At 42.8% G+C, this 21662-nt stretch overlaps 1 protein-coding gene across 1 annotated transcript in view; it reads right to left on the reverse strand.

The window, feature by feature from the left end:
• Positions 1–13196: 13196 nt before the first annotated feature.
• med23 (mediator complex subunit 23) overlaps positions 13197–21662 on the reverse strand; it is a 94814-nt gene continuing 86348 nt past the window's right edge. Inside the window, exons 28-31 of the mRNA XM_084314433.1 lie at positions 19039–19253; positions 17496–17616; positions 15521–15652; positions 13197–14079 (exon numbers count right to left, since the gene is read on the reverse strand). Coding sequence (XP_084170559.1) covers positions 13933–14079; positions 15521–15652; positions 17496–17616; positions 19039–19253 — 615 coding nt within the window. The 3' untranslated portion in view covers positions 13197–13932. The remainder of the gene's footprint in view (positions 14080–15520; positions 15653–17495; positions 17617–19038; positions 19254–21662) is intronic.

A 21662-nucleotide genomic window follows, 5' to 3' on the forward strand; every position in this document is an offset into this window, starting at 1 on the left:
GAACGCGCTTTCGAGTTTAAGACAGAATGCCATTCTCCAAGCAGATATCAGATGATATAATTTGTGCGACCTTTTCAGCCACTTAAGACATATTACCAGCACGTTCAGGACTCAGAGTGAACTTGTCATTGATTATGTCTCAGTGGTTCCAAGATAAGTCTTCCAGAATATATCTTTGAAAAAATTTCGGGAATGAGACCCATTGATACTAACCTGTATTACTATAAAACCATGCTAAACACAGAAAGAAGGCATTTATAATGCATGTCCCCTTAAATCAACTTTCCAGCCCCTGTCAACTGTCAAATGATGTCAACTGTCAACCTGAATTAACATTCAGTATTCAATATGGTCTGATATTAACATTCAGTATTCAATATTGTCTGATTCAATATTAACATTCAGTATTCACGTAGAACAGCTAGCTAGCCGTTGTGGACACTCACCTTTCCACAGCAAAACGGTAGGCAAGGCACCTTGGTTGAGAAATGCAGGTTTCAGTCTGTGTTGTAGGATAGACAGTCTATCTATCCTGTCTCAAGATGCACAATGAGATCTTGAGAGAATTGTTGAATAGAACACAAAATTTGCCTTCTATATATATTCAACAATTCTAGAACATTTAATGTTCTAGAATTGTCTATTATGACATCATACGGCGACATACACAAATGTTCTAGAATGTTCTATTATGACATCATACTGTGCCATCACAACGGAACATGTTTGAGTTCCATTTGAATAATATAAATAATATGTATGGTAAGGCTGTCCCCGAAGCCTGTTTTTGGGATTCAAACTTCGCCAGGGTTCTTCGAACGGACGTTCGAACCTTCTTTTTTAATAAAAAATAAAAAAATATAATTTTATAATTTCTTTTTCTTTTTTATATCCTCAAACTAAATCTTCAATTTGAATAAAGTGATTAATCTGATTAAATTAGTATTTTTTCTTTTATTATTTTGTTAGTGACGTAATAAAAAATAACACTTAACAAAAACGATAATATACGATTGGTAAACACTCTGATTAACCAAAACACTTAAAAGAAAACTGGATGAATTATTATAATAATATGTGGTTGGCACTTCTTTATCGTTGCTATTGTAGATAACTGTGGCAATTCTAGAGTTAATACATGTAAAAAATTGGGGGGGGACTGTACATTGGAGGTGGTTGGGTGGGTGGGGGGGTTGGGTATAGGAGGGGTGGGTGGGGGACACTGTACAACTGTACAAGCAAAACTGTACATTGGAATATTGACAAAACCATACTTGGTCATTTACTGTACATTGGAGGGGGTTGGGTTAGGACATCTACAGGGTCCAGTTTCTAATTGCAGTCTCCCGTAGGTGTTCTTTGAGAGTGGTTTTGGAAGTGGGTAGTGATTCACATTCCTTTACAGCTTTGGGTAGGGCGTTCCACATTGATGTGGCATAATTGCGAAACGTGTTTAATCCCTTGTTTGAGCCGAATCTGGGTTTAACATGATTTGTGGAGCTCCCTCTGGTGTTGTGATCGTGGTATTCACTGACCTTTGGGAAGTATTTTGACATGTACATGCCACCAGGCCCATTGCAAGTTGCTGTACTCTGTCTACTCTAAGCCATCCTAGGTTGTCAAAGTTGGCAGGGGTGAGGTAGGTTCTAGGAGTAAGGTCAAGCAGTAGTCTGACCAGTTTGTTTTGCGATGTTTGTAATTTAGTTTTTAGCGCCTTTGAGGTGCTTTGGTACCATGAGGTGCAAGCATAGTCGTAGTACCCTTGAATGAGTGCTCCTGCCAGAGTCTTCAGGGTATTCTTGTTTACCAGAGAGGAGATCCGGTGCAAGAATCGAGTTCGTTGGTTGACTTTTTTTATTACCTTGGATGCCATTTTGTCACAGGAAAGATTTGCCTCTAGGATGGAACTATTTCATCTTTCCTTGTGACAATATTGTCACCCACTGTAACTGAGAAGCCGTCGGTCTTGCTGAGTTTGTTATTTGATCCGAAGAGAATGGACTCTGTTTTACGCAGGTGTAATGATAGTTTGTTATCAGCGAGCCAGGTGCAGATTCTGCCGAGTTCTGAGGTGAGGGTTTTTTCAACCTGTAACTTGTTCTTGTCAGAGACCAGCAGGGCTGAGTCGTCTGCGAACAAGAACAAGTTGCAGTCACAAGCTGCCGACATGTCATTTGCATAAATTAGGAACAGTAGTGGTCCTAGTATGCTTCCTTGTGGAACACCATAGCTCACTGTGAGGGGGGGGGGGGGGATAGGGTACCGTTTACCTCCACCATCTGTTCCCTCCCCTCAAGGTAGGATTGCATCCAGCTCACTGATAGACTATCAAAACCAATTGCTTATAGCTTGTCAATCAGAATGGAGTGATTGACAGTGTCAACGGCTTTTTGTAGGTCCAGCATGACCATGCCGCAGTATTTTCCCGCATCCACCTCTTGTTTGATGTGGTCGTTCAAATAGAGAAGGCATGTGTCAGTGTAGTGGGATGTTCTGAAGCCAGATTGGAATTCGTAGATTAGATTTTTTTCCGCTAGGTACTTTTCAACCTGTTCATAGACTATTTTTTCCATGACTTGATTGATTGATTGAAAACTTTATTAACAGATTGCAGAATGGGTACAATATAGTACAGCTCAATACACAGAATTGTTACGGCCGGGGATGCAGACCAGAGAAAGACACAAGACCCCCACCATTTCCTGTCTCTGCTGTCCAGGCGTCCCCAACCGACCTGTAGGAGTCGCTGTCCACAACGTCCAGATTACCACCCATCGACTTCGATCCACTAACTCTGCCAATTGAGTTAGTATGACTGGCCCAAGCCGGAGGCAACGCCGACAGCCGGTGTCTCTTGTGTTAGTGACGAGCGCAATGTCCGCCGCGCCACCCAGCCGCCCCCAATTGTGGTTGTTTTTTATGTTCCATTTGTAAGTTAGCAAAGATGGTGATCATGTGGACGTGATATACAACTATTTTTTACTTTAAAGATTACTTAACGTAGATCTTACGCTGTTTGATCTGACTGATGCTGTGTTTGATCTGACTGATGCTGTTTGATCTGACTGATGCTGTTTGATCTGACTGATGCTGTGTTTGATCTGATTGATGCTGCGTTTGATCTGAATGAGGATGTGTGTTTGATCTGACTGATGCTGTTAGATCTGACTGATGCTGTTAGATCTGACTGATGCTGTGTTTGATCTGACTGATGCTGTTAGATCTGACTGATGCTGTGTTTGATCTGACTGATGCTGTTAGATCTGACTGATGCAGTGTTTGATCTGACTGATGCTGTTTGATCTGACTGATGCTGTTAGATCTGACTGATGCTGTTAGATCTGACTGATGCTGTGTTTGATCTGACTGATGCTGTTAGATCTGACTGATGCTGTGTTTGATCCGACTGATGCTGTGTTTGATCTGACTGATGCAGTATTTGATCTGACTGATGCTGTTAGATCTGATTGATGCTGTGTTTGATCTGACTGATGCTGTGTTTGATCTGACTGATGCTGTGTTAGATCTGACTGATGCTGTTAGATCTGACTGATGCTGTGTTTGATCTGACTGATGCTGTGTTAGATCTGACTGATGCTGTGTTAGAGCTGACTGATGCTGTGTTTGATATGACTGATGCAGTGTTTGATCTGACTGATGCTGTTAGATCTGACTGATGCTGTGTTTGATCTGACTGATGCTGTTAGATCTGACTGATGCAGTGTTTGATCTGACTGATGCTGTTAGATCTGACTGATGCTGTGTTTGATCTGACTGATGCTGTTAGATCTGACTGATGCAGTGTTAGATCTGACTGACGCTGTAACATGGACTGTTCTCCCCTGCTCTACCTCTCCATGTCTCACTATGTGTGTTCCTTGTCTCGCTGTCCCTTAGAGTTTTACTGTATTGTATTAGGTTCACTGTTTGTAGTTACTGTCTTCTATTAGGTACATTGTTTAGTGTTAGTGTTTGTACTTTTTACGAAGATAGTTACGTAAATACTTACAAACAATAACATGTTAGATCATGAGGTCCATTGATTGTTAATAAGAATTTAGTCTTGTTGGATTGTGGTTTATTTTTTATCCACTTTTTCTCCCATCCCATTTCCCGCTGTGCCAATTCTCCCCTACCGTCTTGAACGTTGCTCGCATATGCCCCCCACTGGCCGGTTGTAGGGAGGATAGAAGCCTTGCATCACGTGTCCCCTCCGATACACGAGGAGGCAGCCTGTCACATCTTTTCACCTGCCAGCGCGGACTCTCATTGGTGAGGTGTAACGTGTGGGAGGCTCACGCTACCCCCACCATTTCCTGTCTCTGCTGTCCAGGCGTCCCCAACCGACCTGTAGGAGTCGCTGTCCACAACGTCCAGATTACCACCCATCGACTTCCATCCACTAACTCTGCCAATTGAGTTAGTATGACTGGCCCAAGCCGGAGGCAACGCCGACAGCCGGTGTCTCTTGTTAGTGACGAGCGCAATGTCCGCTGCGCCACCCAGCCGCCCCCAATTGTGGTTGTTTTTTATGTTCCATTTGTAAGTTAGCAAAGATGGTGATCATGTGGACGTGATATACAACTATTTTTTACTTTAAAGATTACTTAACGTAGATCTTACGCTGTTTGATCTGACTGATGCTGTGTTTGATCTGACTGATGCTGTTTGATCTGACTGATGCTGTTTGATCTGACAGACTGATGCTGTGTTTGATCTGATTGATGCTGCGTTTGATCTGAATGAGGATGTGTGTTTGATCTGACTGATGCTGTTAGATCTGACTGATGCTGTTAGATCTGACTGATGCTGTTAGATCTGACTGATGCTGTGTTTGATCTGACTGATGCTGTTAGATCTGACTGATGCTGTGTTTGATCTGACTGATGCTGTTAGATCTGACTGATGCAGTGTTTGATCTGACTGATGCTGTTTGATCTGACTGATGCTGTTAGATCTGACTGATGCTGTTAGATCTGACTGATGCTGTGTTTGATCTGACTGATGCTGTTAGATCTGACTGATGCTGTTTGATCTGACTGATGCTGTGTTTGATCTGACTGATGCAGTGTTTGATCTGACTGATGCAGTGTTTGATCTGACTGATGCTGTTTGATCTGACTGATGCTATGTTTGATCTGACTGATGCAGTGTTTGATCCGACTGATGCTGTTTGATCTGACTGATGCTGTGTTTGATCTGACTGATGCTGTTAGATCTGACTGATGCTGTGTTTGATCCGACTGATGCTGTTTGATCTGACTGATGTTGTGTTTGATCTGACTGATGCAGTGTTTGATCTGACTGATGCAGTGTTTGATCTGACTGATGCAGTGTTTGATCTGACTGATGCTGTTTGATCTGACTGATGCTGTGTTTGATCTGACTGATGCAGTGTTTGATCCGACTGATGCCGTTTGATCTGACTGATGCTGTGTTTGATCTGACTGATGCAGTGTTTGATCTGACTGATGCAGTGTTTGATCTGACTGATGCTGTGTTTGATCTGACTGATGCAGTGTTTGATCTGACTGATGCAGTGTTTGATCCGACTAATGCTGTTTGATCTGACTGATGCTGTGTTTGATCTGACTGATGCTGTGTTTGATCCGACTAATGCTGTTTGATCTGACTGATGCTGTTTGATCTGACTGATGCTGTTAGATCTGACTAATGCTGTTTGATCTGACTGATGCAGTGTTTGATCTGACTGATGCTGTTAGATCTGACTGATGCTGTGTTTGATCTGACTGATGCAGTGTTTGATCCGACTGATGCTGTTAGATCTGACTGATGCTGTGTTTGATCTGACTGATGCTGTTAGATCTGACTGATGCTGTGTTTGATCTGACTGATGCTGTTAGATCTGACTGATGCAGTGTTTGATCTGACTGATGCTGTTTGATCTGACTGATGCTGTTAGATCTGACTGATGCTGTTAGATCTGACTGATGCTGTGTTTGATCTGACTGATGCTGTTAGATCTGACTGATGCTGTTTGATCTGACTGATGCTGTGTTTGATCTGACTGATGCAGTGTTTGATCTGACTGATGCAGTGTTTGATCTGACTGATGCTGTTTGATCTGACTGATGCTGTGTTTGATCTGACTGATGCAGTGTTTGATCCGACTGATGCTGTTTGATCTGACTGATGCTGTGTTTGATCTGACTGATGCTGTTAGATCTGACTGATGCTGTGTTTGATCCGACTGATGCTGTTTGATCTGACTGATGCTGTGTTTGATCTGACTGATGCAGTGTTTGATCTGACTGATGCAGTGTTTGATCTGACTGATGCAGTGTTTGATCTGACTGATGCTGTTTGATCTGACTGATGCTGTGTTTGATCTGACTGATGCAGTGTTTGATCCGACTGATGCTGTTTGATCTGACTGATGCTGTGTTTGATCTGACTGATGCAGTGTTTGATCTGACTGATGCAGTGTTTGATCTGACTGATGCTGTGTTTGATCTGACTGATGCAGTGTTTGATCTGACTGATGCAGTGTTTGATCCGACTAATGCTGTTTGATCTGACTGATGCTGTGTTTGATCTGACTGATGCTGTGTTTGATCCGACTAATGCTGTTTGATCTGACTGATGCTGTTTGATCTGACTGATGCTGTTAGATCTGACTAATGCTGTTTGATCTGACTGATGCAGTGTTTGATCTGACTGATGCTGTTAGATCTGACTGATGCTGTGTTTGATCTGACTGATGCAGTGTTTGATCCGACTGATGCTGTTAGATCTGACTGATGCTGTGTTTGATCTGACTGATGCTGTTAGATCTGACTGATGCAGTGTTAGATCTGACTGATGCTGTTAGATCTGACTGATGCTGTTAGATCTGACTGATGCTGTGTTTGATCTGACTGATGCAGTATTTGATCTGACTGATGCTGTTAGATCTGATTGATGCTGTGTTTGATCTGACTGATGCTGTGTTAGATCTGACTGATGCTGTTAGATCTGACTGATGCTGTGTTTGATCTGACTGATGCTGTGTTAGATCTGACTGATGCTGTGTTTGATATGACTGATGCAGTGTTTGATCTGACTGATGCTGTTAGATCTGACTGATGCTGTGTTTGATCTGACTGATGCTGTTAGATCTGACTGATGCAGTGTTTGATCTGACTGATGCTGTTAGATCTGACTGATGCTGTGTTTGATCTGACTGATGCTGTTAGATCTGACTGATGCAGTGTTAGATCTGACTGACGCTGTAACATGGACTGTTCTCCCCTGCTCTACCTCTCCATGTCTCACTGTGTGTGTTCCTTGTCTCGCTGTCCCTTAGAGTTTTACTGTATTGTATTAGGTTCACTGTTTGTAGTTACTGTCTTCTATTAGGTACATTGTTTAGTGTTAGTGTTTGTACTTTTTACGAAGATAGTTACGTAAATACTTACAAACAATAACATGTTAGATCATGAGGTCCATTGATTGTTAATAAGAATTTAGTCTTGTTGGATTGTGGTTTATTTTTTATCCACTTTTTCTCCCATCCCATTTCCCGCTGTGCCAATTCTCCCCTACCGTCTTGAACGTTGCTCGCATATGCCCCCCACTGGCCGGTTGTAGGGAGGATAGAAGCCTTGCATCACGTGTCCCCTCCGATACACGAGGAGGCAGCCTGTCACATCTTTTCACCTGCCAGCGCGGACTCTCATTGGTGAGGTGTAACGTGTGGGAGGCTCACGCTACCCCCACCATTTCCTGTCTCTGCTGTCCAGGCGTCCCCAACCGACCTGTAGGAGTCGCTGTCCACAACGTCCAGATTACCACCCATCGACTTCCATCCACTAACTCTGCCAATTGAGTTAGTATGAATGGCCCAAGCCGGAGGCAACGCCGACAGCCGGTATCTCTTGTTAGTGACGAGCGCAATGTCCGCTGCGCCACCCAGCCGCCCCCAATTGTGGTTGTTTTTTATGTTCCATTTGTAAGTTAGCAAAGATGGTGATCATGTGGACGTGATATACAACTATTTTTTACTTTAAAGATTACTTAACGTAGATCTTACGCTGTTTGATCTGACTGATGCTGTGTTTGATCTGACTGATGCTGTTTGATCTGACTGATGCTGTGTTTGATCTGACTGATGCTGTTTGATCTGACTGATGCTGTTTGATCTGACAGACTGATGCTGTGTTTGATCTGATTGATGCTGCGTTTGATCTGACTGATGCTGTTAGATCTGACTGATGCTGTGTTTGATCTGACTGATGCTGTTAGATCTGACTGATGCAGTGTTTGATCTGACTGATGCTGTTTGATCCGACTGATGCTGTTAGATCTGACTGATGCTGTTAGATCTGACTGATGCTGTGTTTGATCTGACTGATGCTGTTAGATCTGACTGATGCTGTGTTTGATCCGACTGATGCTGTTTGATCTGACTGATGCTGTGTTTGATCTGACTGATGCTGTTTGATCTGACTGATGCAGTGTTTGATCTGACTGATGCAGTGTTTGATCCGACTAATGCTGTTTGATCTGACTGATGCTGTGTTTGATCTGACTGATGTTGTGTTTGATCCGACTAATGCCGTTTGATCTGACTGATGCTGTTTGATCTGACTGATGCTGTTAGATCTGACTAATGCTGTTTGATCTGACTGATGCAGTGTTTGATCTGACTGATGCTGTTAGATCTGACTGATGCTGTGTTTGATCTGACTGATGCAGTGTTTGATCCAACTGATGCTGTTAGATCTGACTGATGCTGTGTTTGATCTGACTGATGCTGTTAGATCTGACTGATGCAGTGTTAGATCTGACTGATGCTGTGTTTGATCTGGCTGATGCTGTTAGATCTGACTGATGCTGTGTTTGATCTGACTGATGCAGTGTTTGATCTGACTGATGCTGTTAGATCTGATTGATGCTGTGTTTGATCTGACTGATGCTGTGTTTGATCTGACTGATGCTGTGTTAGATCTGACTGATGCTGTTAGATCTGACTGATGCTGTGTTTGATCTGACTGATGCTGTGTTAGATCTGACTGATGCTGTGTTAGATCTGACTGATGCTGTGTTTGATCTGACTGATGCAGTGTTTGATCTGACTGATGCTGTGTGATAGATTAGTTCATTGATGCCTGGTAAAATCTCATATCTGCTTGTGTAGGCTGCACCCTGCTCTGTGTCTCCCTTTGTGCATGTGGCGTGACCTGATGACCTCTGGCTGAAGGCTCCTTCCACACACAGGGCCGGCTCCCTCCTCACACACATGCACGCGCACCAGTGATGCCGGTAACGCGTTACTAAGTAACGCGTTATTGTAATCTGATTACTTTCCCCTGAAAATAGTAATCTAACGCGTTAATCTTTAAAAGCCAGTAATCTGATTGCAGTTACTTGTCCAAGTGGCTGTGCATTACTATTTCGTTACTATCTCATCATAAATTCATAATGCAGGCGGAATGCAGTATTTTATTTCGTTTTCGACAGTCAAAAATACATTTTGAGCTGTTTTTCTTTTGGGAGTGACGTAGTGTGGCAGTGAAAGGGTTACACAAGAATGTGTCCCGCGGGCCGCGGCGTGACTGGACACTCTGTCTGTGAGTGACTCTGCTTTGGTACAATCACATTCCCCATCCACAGTCTGCGAATCAGAGGCAGAGTAGGGCGGGTCTTCAGGTCTTCACAGCACATCATGTGACATATGCGCCAATCGTGTGACAGCAGGGCTCCGTCGTCGGAGAATTCCACCCTAAAACGCTTGGCAAAATTAAAAGTGAGTTTCTGTTCAGACTTCCATCCCAAAACGCTCGTCAGTCACTACTTCACGTTCATATGCGGAGGAAACAAAATACTGTCTACCGCTAAAAACAGCACATCCAATTGCATTGAAAGCATCTGGAATCACAACACTAGCCGACGCTTCGACTAGTAGGTACAGGAGGACTCGGAGGCCAGCCAAACAGCAAAAGAGAGAGATTGTTTCTTTCCCTTTTGATTAATGTATATTTGATGGTGGCAGAGCAAAAGCTCTTATTTGCCAGATTTACAGTTAATTTACATGTTAAAGAGAGACTGATTGTATGTTTATAGAGAGACATTTATAAAAACAATTTAATAGTTACAGTTGATATAATTGAATAGTTCAGGCTGCATTTGTTAGATGTGATACACTGGTTTTGTAAAACCACTGGCTGGCTGCTCTAATGCTGTGAGCATCATAGACTGTTGCTTTACCATACTTGATGGTACAGAAGCTGAAGCACTAGTTTAACAATTTACGTTATGTGCAGAGAAACAAGTTAAAAACAATTTATGCACTTTCAATAAAGCGTTTAAAAAAAACGGTTGGGGGAACGACGACGACTTCGTAACCTAGTTACTTTCAAAGTAACTAAGTTACTCTGATAATCAAGTAATCAGTAAAGTAACTTGGATTACTTTTTAAAGGAGTAATCAATAATCAGTAATCGGATTACTTTTACAAGTAATCTGTGGCATCACTGACGCGCACACACACTCACGTACACACGCGCACAAGCTGTCACGCCTTTGATTGATGGAGATGTTGTTCCGAGAAGGGGTCTTCTACATCTGGAACCAATTAGCCCCCCTTCTTCTGACCAAGCACACACACAGCCTAGCGAGCACACAACACACAAACACCCATGTTACACACACAGAGACATACACACACACCCCCCTCCCCTTTCTCAAGAGTGTATAAAATGACATGTAATATGGACATTCTGCCTCCTTCTTCTACTGGTGATGTGCCCACGCGGGGTAACTGTCTTCTTCTCTGATGAATAAAAGCTCCGTTTGAGAAATACTCTGTCTTCCGCTTCGTCTTTCGGCCGACTGGTCCACTGGCAAATCAATTAAGAATTCACGAGGGATAGGAAATCCCTAACAAATGGAGGTTCCAAAGTGAGAATTGATGTGGGCCAGCCCCGAGGGCGGAGGAATGAGACGCGGAGGAGGAGAAGACGATGCAGAAGATCGAGACAGTCACTACCAGCTGTCTGTGGTGCGTCTGAACCAGGGGTGAGATACCAGCGGCCCCTCAGACGTCCGTGACCAGACCACCAGACGACCGGATGACAGGCAGGAGGAGACGAAGGACAGACGGGCCAGGATGAGAGGCGACCGGAGGAGATGGCAGCTGTGCGAGAGGCCGGAGATGACCACCGCAGCACCGGAGATCAGCGACAGCAGCCAGGCACCACATGCACCGCAGATCATAGGCACCGCCGCAAGTCGTCTACGACACGCAGTTCATCCACGACGAGAACGGGGGAAGCGGCCGCAGGGGAGACACTGAGCTGAGTTGGAGTGATGGTGGGCCGGCCGGCGAGAGGTGGAGAGGACAGTCTGAGACACTGGGAAGGCGGCGGACCAGGGGAGACACGTTTGTCTAGGGGACCCGCACCTGGAACGGGGACCAACCTCAGGAGGTCAGCCCTTGCCCTCCAGAAGACGGGGCCGACCCAGGTGGGCGGTGCACTGTAACAGGGGGAAGGTAGCGCCCTGATGGACGTTGGGTGTGCCTGAGTAAGGGGGGGTCCAACGGGGTTACTGTATCTTCTGTTAGGTTGCCAGAATCTGTGTTTCTCTCTTTCTTCTCTCTCTCTCTCCCGCTCTCCCCCCTCCCTCTATCTCTCTCTCTGCTCTCCTGATGTTGATTATCCCGTCTGGTATTGGATGTGATGCATGTAATGAGGTGACAATCGACGGATACAGATCAATGAACTGTGTGTTGACGTTTTAATTTAACGTCAAAAGGGGGAATTGATAGATTAGTTCATTGATGCCTGGTAAAATCTCATATCTGCTTGTGTAGGCTGCACCCTGCTCTCTGTGTCTCCCTTTGTGCATGTGGCGTGACCTGATGACCTCTGGCTGAAGGCTCCTTCCACACACAGGGCCGGCTCCCTCCTCACACACACTCACGTACACACAAGCTGTCACGCCTTTGATTGATGGAGATGTTGTTCCGAGAAGGGGTCTTCTACATCTGGAACCAATTAGCCCCCCTTCTTCTGACCAAGCACACACACAGCCTAGCGAGCACACAACACACAAACACCCATGTTACACACACAGAGACATACACACACACCCCCCTCCCCTTTCTCAAGAGTGTATAAAATGACATGTAATATGGACATTCTGCCTCCTTCTTCTACTGGTGATGTGCCTGCGCGGGGTAACTGTCTTCTTCTCTGATGAATAAAAGCTCCGTTTGAGAAATACTCTGTCTTCCGCTTCGTCTTTCGGCCGACTGGTCCACTGGCAAATCAATTAAGAATTCACGAGGGATAGGAAATCCCTAACATGTGTTTGATCTGACTGATGCTGTTAGATCTGACTGATGCAGTGTTTGATCTGACTGATGCTGTTAGATCTGACTGATGCTGTGTTTGATCTGACTGATGCTGTTCGATCTGACTGATGCAGTGTTAGATCTGACTGACGCTGTAACATGGACTGTTCTCCCCTGCTCTACCTCTCCCTGTCTCACTATGTGTGTTCCTTGTCTCGCTGTCCCTTAGAGTTTTACTGTATTGTATTAGGTTCACTGTTTGTAGTTACTGTCTTCTATTAGGTACATTGTTTAGTGTTAGTGTTTGTAGTCTGCTTGTTTTGTCCCAGTGTCTGGTGTTGGTTGTCTTGTTGTCCATAGCTGTAGTTCCTTGTGTTGTTTCTTGTAGTTCTCATCTGTTTCCCCTTCCAGGCGCCTCCAGTTGTAATAATCCCAGGTGTTTCTTGTTTGTCATTTGTTCCTGTGTATTTGAGTTCCTTGTTTCCTGTTCTGTGTTGGTCCATTATTCCATGTTGCATGCGAGTGTTCCCCGTGTTTCATGTTAGTGTTTAGTAGTAGTCTTTTTGTTTCCCTTTTTCCAGTGTTCTGAGATTTTGGTTAGTAGTCTTTTTGTTTCCCCCTTTTCCAGCTATTACTGAGTTTTGTTTTTGGTGTAGTTTTTTGGTGTAGTATCAGTCAAGATATGACTGATAATGTGCATTACCAAATGGAAATGACAAATGGAAATTACGCTGTGTTAGATCTGACTGACTGTGTCTTAGATACTACTGATGCTGTGTGTTAGATATGACTACTGATGCTGTGTGTTAGATCTGACTGACCTTAGATATGTTAGTTCTCCTTAACCCCAGAAACAGGACAATTATACCAAAAAAGCCTCAAACCAGGTAAATTAATTAACCAAATTCTCTTTATTGAGGAAATATACCAGCATCAATAAAATCAATTGACAAATATGTAAAAAAAAATTATTAATCATTCATTAATCAGAAAAGCTGAGTCGTGATTCTCATTGGCTTTGGGAGAAAGTAGTGCATGTTCACAAATATTGATTTAACTGTCATGGGCCAGAAGAACAACATGTATGAATGCACTGTCTTAGACCAGAGGAATAACATGTATGAATGCACTGTCTTAGACCAGAGGAATAACATGTATGAATTCACTGTATTAGACCAGAGGAATAACATGTATGAATTCACTGTCTTAGACCAGAGGAATAACATGTATGAATTGTTCAAAGTAGTGTAGTTCTCCTTTAACACATTAGATAAGAGCTTGGTCTTGTTCTCATGATGTCTAGCCTCTGATAACACCCCAGGTTGTCATTGAAATGTTTGTGTGGTTTTCTGGGGTCAAGTTAAGACGATGCTGTACCTCCACTCTGTCAGTGACCAGGCGTGGACAGAATCATCTGGCTCAATATCAGTGTTTTTGCCAAAATTCACAAGTTGATGTTTTGAAGAGAGACAAGATTCTTATGTGACAGAACAGACCGGATGAACGAGACTGAAATTGCTATTCATACGACATGAACTGAAAACATCTGACAACTTCAAACACAAAGACAGTGTGTGTGTGTCTGGGCCTGTATCCGCAGTCCATTGTTGATGACGTGTGTGCGTGTGTGTATGTTAGGACACAGACATGGGTGTGTGTGTGTGCTGTGTGTTGGAGGGGGAGGAGGCGGAGGAGGAGGAGAGGAGGGAGGAGGATGTGTGTGTGATGAACCGGAGGCGGAGCTTCATGGCCGGCCGCAGCGTCACGATGATCTTCTCCACCTAGAACCACAAGACATAGATCAGATCTACTCTGGCAATAGAGCAATAGAGACATACAGACAGTGTATATAGAGACAGAGAGACAGTATATAAACAAACATACAGACAAGACAATATATAGAGACAGAGAGACATACACAGTATATAGAGACATACAGAGATACAGACAGAAAGACAGTATATAGACAGACACAGTATATAAACAAACATACAGACAGACAGTATATAGAGACAGACAGACAGTATAAACAAACATACAGACAGACAGTATATAGAGACAGAGAGACATACAGACAGTATAGAGACAGAGAGACATGCAGACAGTATATAGACAGATGGGATACAGACAAATAGACAGTATATAGACAGACAGAGATACAGTTTGACATGTACATGTCAAAATACTTCCCAAAGGTCAGTGAATACCACGATCACAACACCAGAGGGAGCTCCACAAATCATGTAAAACCCAGATTCGGCTCAAACAAGGGACTAAACACGTTTCGCAATTATGCCACATCAATGTGGAATGCCCTACCTAAAGCTGTAAAGGAATGTGAATCACTACTCACTTTCAAAAACACTCTCAAAAAACACCTACGTGAGACTGCAATTCGAAACTGGCCCCTACAAATGTCCTAACCTAGTTGTACAGTAAATGACCAAGTAAGGCTTTGTCAATATTCCAATGTACAGTGTAAAATGTGTGTGTGTCCCCTACCCAACCCCCCCCCCCCCAACCTCCAATGTACAGCCCTCACCCAACCCACCCAACCCCACCCCACCCAACCAACCTCCTCCAATGTACAGTTTCTACGCCAAATGTATATACACTCCTTTTCTGGACACTTTTGTATCACAAACAGTACTGTATTTGCAAATCTGATATGTCATAAATGTATAGATGTAGCAGTACTGTCTATCTGTATGTCATGTATGTCATATATGTTATGATGAATTGAAAATGGGGGACCCTGATGTAAACAAGACGAAAGTCTTTCTCTGGTCTGCATCCCCTTAACAATTGTATGTATTGAGCGTACAGCTGTACTGTACCCATTCTGCAATCTGTTAATAAACTTTTCAATCAATCAATCAATCAATCAATCAATCAATCAATCAAACAGACAGTATAGAGACAGACAGGCATACATATACAGGCAGACAGAGAGACATACAGACAGACAGTATATAGAGACAGACATATACAGACAGACTTACAGACATTATATAGACAGATATAAAGACATACAGTATAGAGACATACAGACAGACAATATATAGAGACAGACAGACAGTATTATAGAGACAGACAGACATACAGTATATACAGACTTACAGACATTATATAGACAGATATAAAGACATACAGTATAGAGACATACAGACAGACAGTATATAGAGACAGACAGACAAACAGTATAGACAGACAGTCATTAACCTGTTCTTTGACACTGTCTCCAGTGTACATGTATTTGATGTGATAGAGGAAGTCACAGATTGGGTCCATGTAGTAGAGGTGTTGGCTGTGCTGGTCCACCGTCTGCAGCATCTCATAGAAGGCTACTCCAATCTGACACAGACACACACAGACACAGACAGTCACACAGACACAGACACACACACACACAAAATGTTTTATATTATTTCCAACCATCTTCCACAAGATACAATATGTTTTAAAGAGAACATGTTTTATTTAGGGATGCACAGATATGAAAATGTGCGGCCGATACCGATATTTGTGGCAAAAAATAAATAAAAAAAAAAGTTATATATATATTTTTTTATGAAACTACTGTATATTTGTATGTCTCTAAATGTTTTGATGAATTGAAAATGGAGGACCCTTATGTAAAAAAGCCGAAAGTCTTTTTCTGGTCTTCATCCTCCAGTCTTAGCACTGTTGTTGTATTGAGCTGTACTGTATTGTACCCATTCTGCAATCTTAAAGTTTTCAATCAATCAGACAAATGTATAGAAAAGCTTTTATTATAACCATATAACAAAACATGATATTATTGTTTATGAAAATGTGTTAGCCCTATGCTTGACTATTATTTTAGGCATGGCAACAAATAAAATAATAATAATAAAATGAATAAATAAATATTAAATAAATAAATAGGCTACACTACACGTCTCTTTTTGTGTTACAAATTGTGCTCACCGATATCAACATAGGCCTCTTTACTTACTTAAAAAAGGAAACATCAAGAAATATGTTTATGGCCTGTGTGTTTTTTATATATTTTTATAATGCTCATGATTATTGCTGAAGTCTGAGTCATACAATACCCACTGGCTTTCATCTTCAACAGACTAACTTGACTAAAAAGACAAAAAAAGTGTATGAGTTTTAAGAGTTTAAGAGACAGCACTCACTGTATCTCTCTCAAACAAAGCTCCATGTTTCTCCAGTAATATCTCCATAATCTGAGTTTGCAACAGAACCATTTTGATTGACAGTCGATTCTGCCAATTACGTCACACCGCTAGCACCCACCTCCTGCTGTTCTTACCACCAATCGGCAAGCGTTTATTCTTATTTTACTTCCGGGAAGTCCGCCATTGATTTTGACGAGAGCTCAACAACAACGACAACAACAACGTTAGCTCCCCGTGGCCCACGAGTAGATTACCAGCGCTCCGCAGGATGACCAAACGAGGCATAATGATTTTACTGCAACGAATGTTATAATAAAAGCTTTTCTATACATTTGTCTGATTGAAAACTTTATTAACAGATTGCAGAATGGGTATTCAGTACGGGCTCTCTGAGCAAAGGAAGGAACTGAGATATGAATGACCAACAACAATGCTATATGGTCGGGTAAATAATATGCTGATGCTATTGAACGTTGTAACTATATAACGTTAATGCCACAAAACGAATGCCTTTGTTAATCATAAGTAACTTTGATGCAGTAGTGTGTGTGTGTGTGGGGGCGGTGTTGTGCAGGTCGCTTGAATGAAACTTTTTTCAAAGTTTGAACGTGTGGGCCAGATTGACGCGACACAAATTGATGGATATTTATCGGCTACTGCCATCGGCACATTTGAGCTTATCGGCCGATAGGCCGATGGCAGTCAACAAGGCACTTATCGGCCGATACCGATACCCGACCGATATATCGGTGCACCCCTAGTTTTATTCCTTTTCAACAAGTAGATATGGGTCTTTGAGGTCCCCTAAACGTGTTTTTTGCCTCTATAACCTCTTTATTTCAGTCCTGTTCTCAGAGTGCTTTTATCGTACACATACGATAATTATTGTACATCCAGCAGTCGTACGCTGTACTGTTCTAATTATCAGACTAGAAGATCAAATATCACTTCAGATCCAGCAATAGCATAGCAATCTTGATGTTAAAAATGTTGTACATTTTATGTGTACTAGTTGTGTGCGTGTGTACCTCCAGCATGCAGCGTGTGCGTTCTTGTTGGAACCTCTGGAGGAATGGTCCCACCAGGTGATAAACATACAGCAGCTGGAACTCAGTCTGGACCATTGGCTTCAGAGTCTCTGAGAGGAACCTACACACACACACACACACACACACACACACACACACACACACACACACACACACACACACACACACACACACACACACACACACACACACACACACACACACACACACACACACACACACACACACACACACACACACACACACACACACACACACACACACACACAATATAGATAGATGGTTAAGGACGCCTTGTATAACATCAGATTAAATGGTCACAAGAAAGACTACATAAACCAAAATTAAGAAAATTTAGTATGATAAAAAGTTGTTATAGAAATGAAAAATATGTGTGTGCTCCATTATCTAAAAGACAAAGGTCAATATGTGCCCAACTCCGCTCTGGGATTTTGCCCCTGCACCTCGAAACCGGACGTTACCGGGGGGTCACAGAAGAAGAGCGGATCTGTATTTACTAGGGCTGTCCCTGACTAAGGATTTGGATGGTCGACTAGGATTGGCCAAAATTTGCCGTTAGTCGACTATTGACTAAAAAAGAAAAAAAGAAAGAAAAAAAAGTATAATATTTTTAACTGTATATATTTTTTTAAAATTTTTATCATTCCATTTGGGCTGTGGGGGGTGCTTAATGTCTGAAGGAGTCGACTGAAGGCTTCTTGTCCTCTGCAAAAGCATGCAATTGGTCCACTGATGGATACATCTTGATATTTGTCTAGTCTAGTGTGTTCATTAGATGGGTGAAATCCACTTTCAGTGCCTCTGTGCCTGTTTTCGTAGGCAGTTAGCCTCTGGTATGCGTGCCATTAGCGTTAGCCACGCTTCTTGGACTCTTTTCTTTTGGAAATAATGATAAAAAAATTAAAAATTAAATAAATTATTATATTCGACTAAGAGGTTGGCCAGTCGACTACAGCTCCTTTCGACCGATTAGTCGACTAATCGATTAATAGGGGTTAGCCCTAGTATTTACTGTAATATTGATATTGAGACTGAGTTTAATTTGATGTTTTATTGTCCATTATATTATGAGTTGCGTCAAAAGTTATTTGACAGGTGTAAAAACCTTGAGTTAATGTGGTTGAGTGATGCAGAAAGACTCAATGGTTCACAGGGTATTTGCACTTGCAGAATATTTAGAGAAAGCTTGGGATAAATGTACGGAAATAACATATATGTGATGTATTTATTTTGGCCTCCGATTGTGTGCATGGTGTAGCTTACAAACCTTGGGAAGTGAATTGAATAGTTATATTCAATTATTGTTTTTGGTGTCTTATAATCCCGTAGGGGATGGTTCGTCGGACATGACACGAAAATAATGTCATTCATTCTCACACACACATTTATTTTAAATTATATTAAGAACGCTTTACTTCTGCAATATGATGCGTTTCAAAATTATACAGGATGTTGGGGTGGGGCTTAATGCCTCTCTCTCTCTCTCTCTCTCTCTCCTTACTTGGGTATGAGTGACAGCTGTCCTATAGAGGAGTGGTGCCAGACAGCGTGTGCTAGTGCCAGCACATAGCTGCAGTTCATTTCACTGTAGCTCTGGTGACAGGCTGTGAAGTCCAGCAGAGCGAAGGGATAGCCCGCCCACTCCGTCTCTGATGTCAGCGCCGGGGAGCCAATCACAGACACAATGCGGTCTTGGAGCACGATCCAATAGGGCTCCTGAGAAAAAGAGAGATATAGGGGGTGGGGGGAATTTAAAGGGGTAGTTCTGATTGTATTAAAATGTTAATAAAACTAGTCCTTTCTCAGCACAATCCATGCTGTTCCTCATACTAGCTTCAGATAGTTAGTCACTAACCAGTGTAACATCAATGGGGTCGAGCTCCGGTCTGTATAAGCTGGCTGAGGCTCACTTAAATTCACTTGAATGAATGAATGAATGAATGAATGAATGAAAACTTTATTTAACAGATTGCAGAATGGGTACAATACAGTACGGCTCAATACACACAATTGTTAAGGGGATGCAGACCTGAGAAAGACGTTTGTCTTGTTTCCATCAGGGTCCCCCATTTTCAATTCATATTGACATTTATGACATACACAACATACATGACATTTATGGCATAGGGACATATAGGTATTTAGTACTGATACATTTGTGACGGTATTCAAATATACAGTACTGTTACCCCTAGATCCTGACAGAGTATATACATATGATGGGGAGGGGACTGTACATTAGGAGGGGTTGGGTGGGTGGGAGAGAAATATACATACGGCGGGGAGGGAATATATACATGCGGTGGGGAGGAGACTGTCTATTAGGAGGTGGTGGGGGTTTTGGGCATTTACGGTGGCCAGTTTCGAATTGCAGCCTCCCGTAGGTGCTCTTTAAGAGCGGTTTTGAATGTCGGTAGGGATTCACATTCCTTTACAGCTTTGGGTAGGGCGTTCCACATTGATGTGGCATACCGTACTTTTCGCACTATAAGCCGCACCTGACTATAAGCCGCAGCAGCTAAATTGAATGATGTGTACATATATAAGCCGCACTGGACTATAAGCCGCATGTGTTTTAATGTTTAATTACCATATGTAAGGAGTGGAGCCTGCGGCTTAATTTGAATCAACACGGGAAACCTCACACGGAAAGGATTGACAGATTGATTGCTCTTTCTCGATTCTGTGGGTGGTGGTGCATGGCCGTTCTTATATTGAGCTTTAAGTTCCCACCTCTACAGAGAATGACTCCCACCTCTACAGAGAATGACTCCCACCTCTACACAGAATGACTCCCATTGCGACACAATACTGTCGGACAAATAACAAGAATTAACTTACAAGTTGTATTAAGTTTAGCAAATAAGGGAACAGATAAATAACATTTCAATGCAGTAAAAAAAGCAATATTTCGATTTTCGGGTTTTGGCCACATATAAGCCGCACCGTTATATAAGCCGCAGGGTCGAAAAATGGGGAAAAAAGCCACGGCTTATAGTCCGAAAAGTACGGTAATTGCGAAACGTGTTTAGTCCCTTGTTTGAGCCGAATCTGCGTTTAACATGATTTGTTGAGCTTCCTCTGGTGTAGTGGTTGTGGTATTCACTGACCTTTGGGAAGTATTTTGACATGTACATGGGTACCTTAGTCGTATAGTGTATCTTGTAGACCAGGCCCATTGCAAGTTGCTGTACTCTGTCGTCTACTCTAAGCCATCCTAGGTTGTCAAAGTGGGCAGGGGTGAGGTGGGTTCTGGGGGTAAGGTCAATTAGTAGTCTGACCAGTTTGTTTTGTGATGTTTGTAATCTTGTTTTAAGCGCCTTTGAGGTGCTTTGGTACCATGAGGTGCACGCATAGTCGTAGTACCCTTGAATGAGTGCTCCTGCCAGAGTCTTCAGGGTATTCTGGTTTACCAGAGAGGAGATCCGGTACAATAATCTAGTTCGTTGAATGACTTTTTTTTATTACATTGGATGCCATTTTGTCACAGGAAAGATTTGCCTCTAGGATGGAACCCAGGTAGGTAATTTCGTCTTTCCTTGTGACAATATTGTCACCCACTGTAACTGAGAAGCCGTCGGTCTTGCTGAGTTTGTTATTTGAACCGAAGAGAATGGACTCTGTTTTGCCCATGTGTAATGATAGTTTGTTATCAGCGAGCCATATGCAGATTTTGCCTAGTTCCGAGCTGAGGGATTTTTCAACCTGCAATTTGTTCTTGTCAGAGACCAGCAGGGCTGAGTCGTCCGCAAACAGAAACAAGTTGCAGTCACAGGCTGACGACATGTCATTTGCATAAATTAGGAAGAGTAGCGGTCCTAGTATGCTTCCTTGTGGAACACCACAGCTCACTGTGAGGGGGGGGGGGGGATAGAGTACCGTTTACCTCTACCATCTGTTCTCTCCCCTCCAGGTAGGATTGCATCCAGCTCACTGATAAACTATCAAAACCAATTGCTTTTAGCTTGTCAGTCAGAATGGAGTGATTGACAGTGTCGACGGCCTTTTGTAGGTCCAGCATGACCATGCCGCAGTATTTGCCCGCGTCCACCTCTTGTTTGATGTGGTCGTTCAAATAGAGGAGGCATGTGTCAGTGGAGTGGGACGTTCTGAAGCCAGATTGGA

This window comes from Notolepis coatsorum (genome assembly GCF_963971535.1).
Source record: "Notolepis coatsorum genome assembly, chromosome: 5".
Taxonomy (NCBI): Eukaryota; Metazoa; Chordata; class Actinopteri; order Aulopiformes; family Paralepididae; genus Notolepis; species Notolepis coatsorum.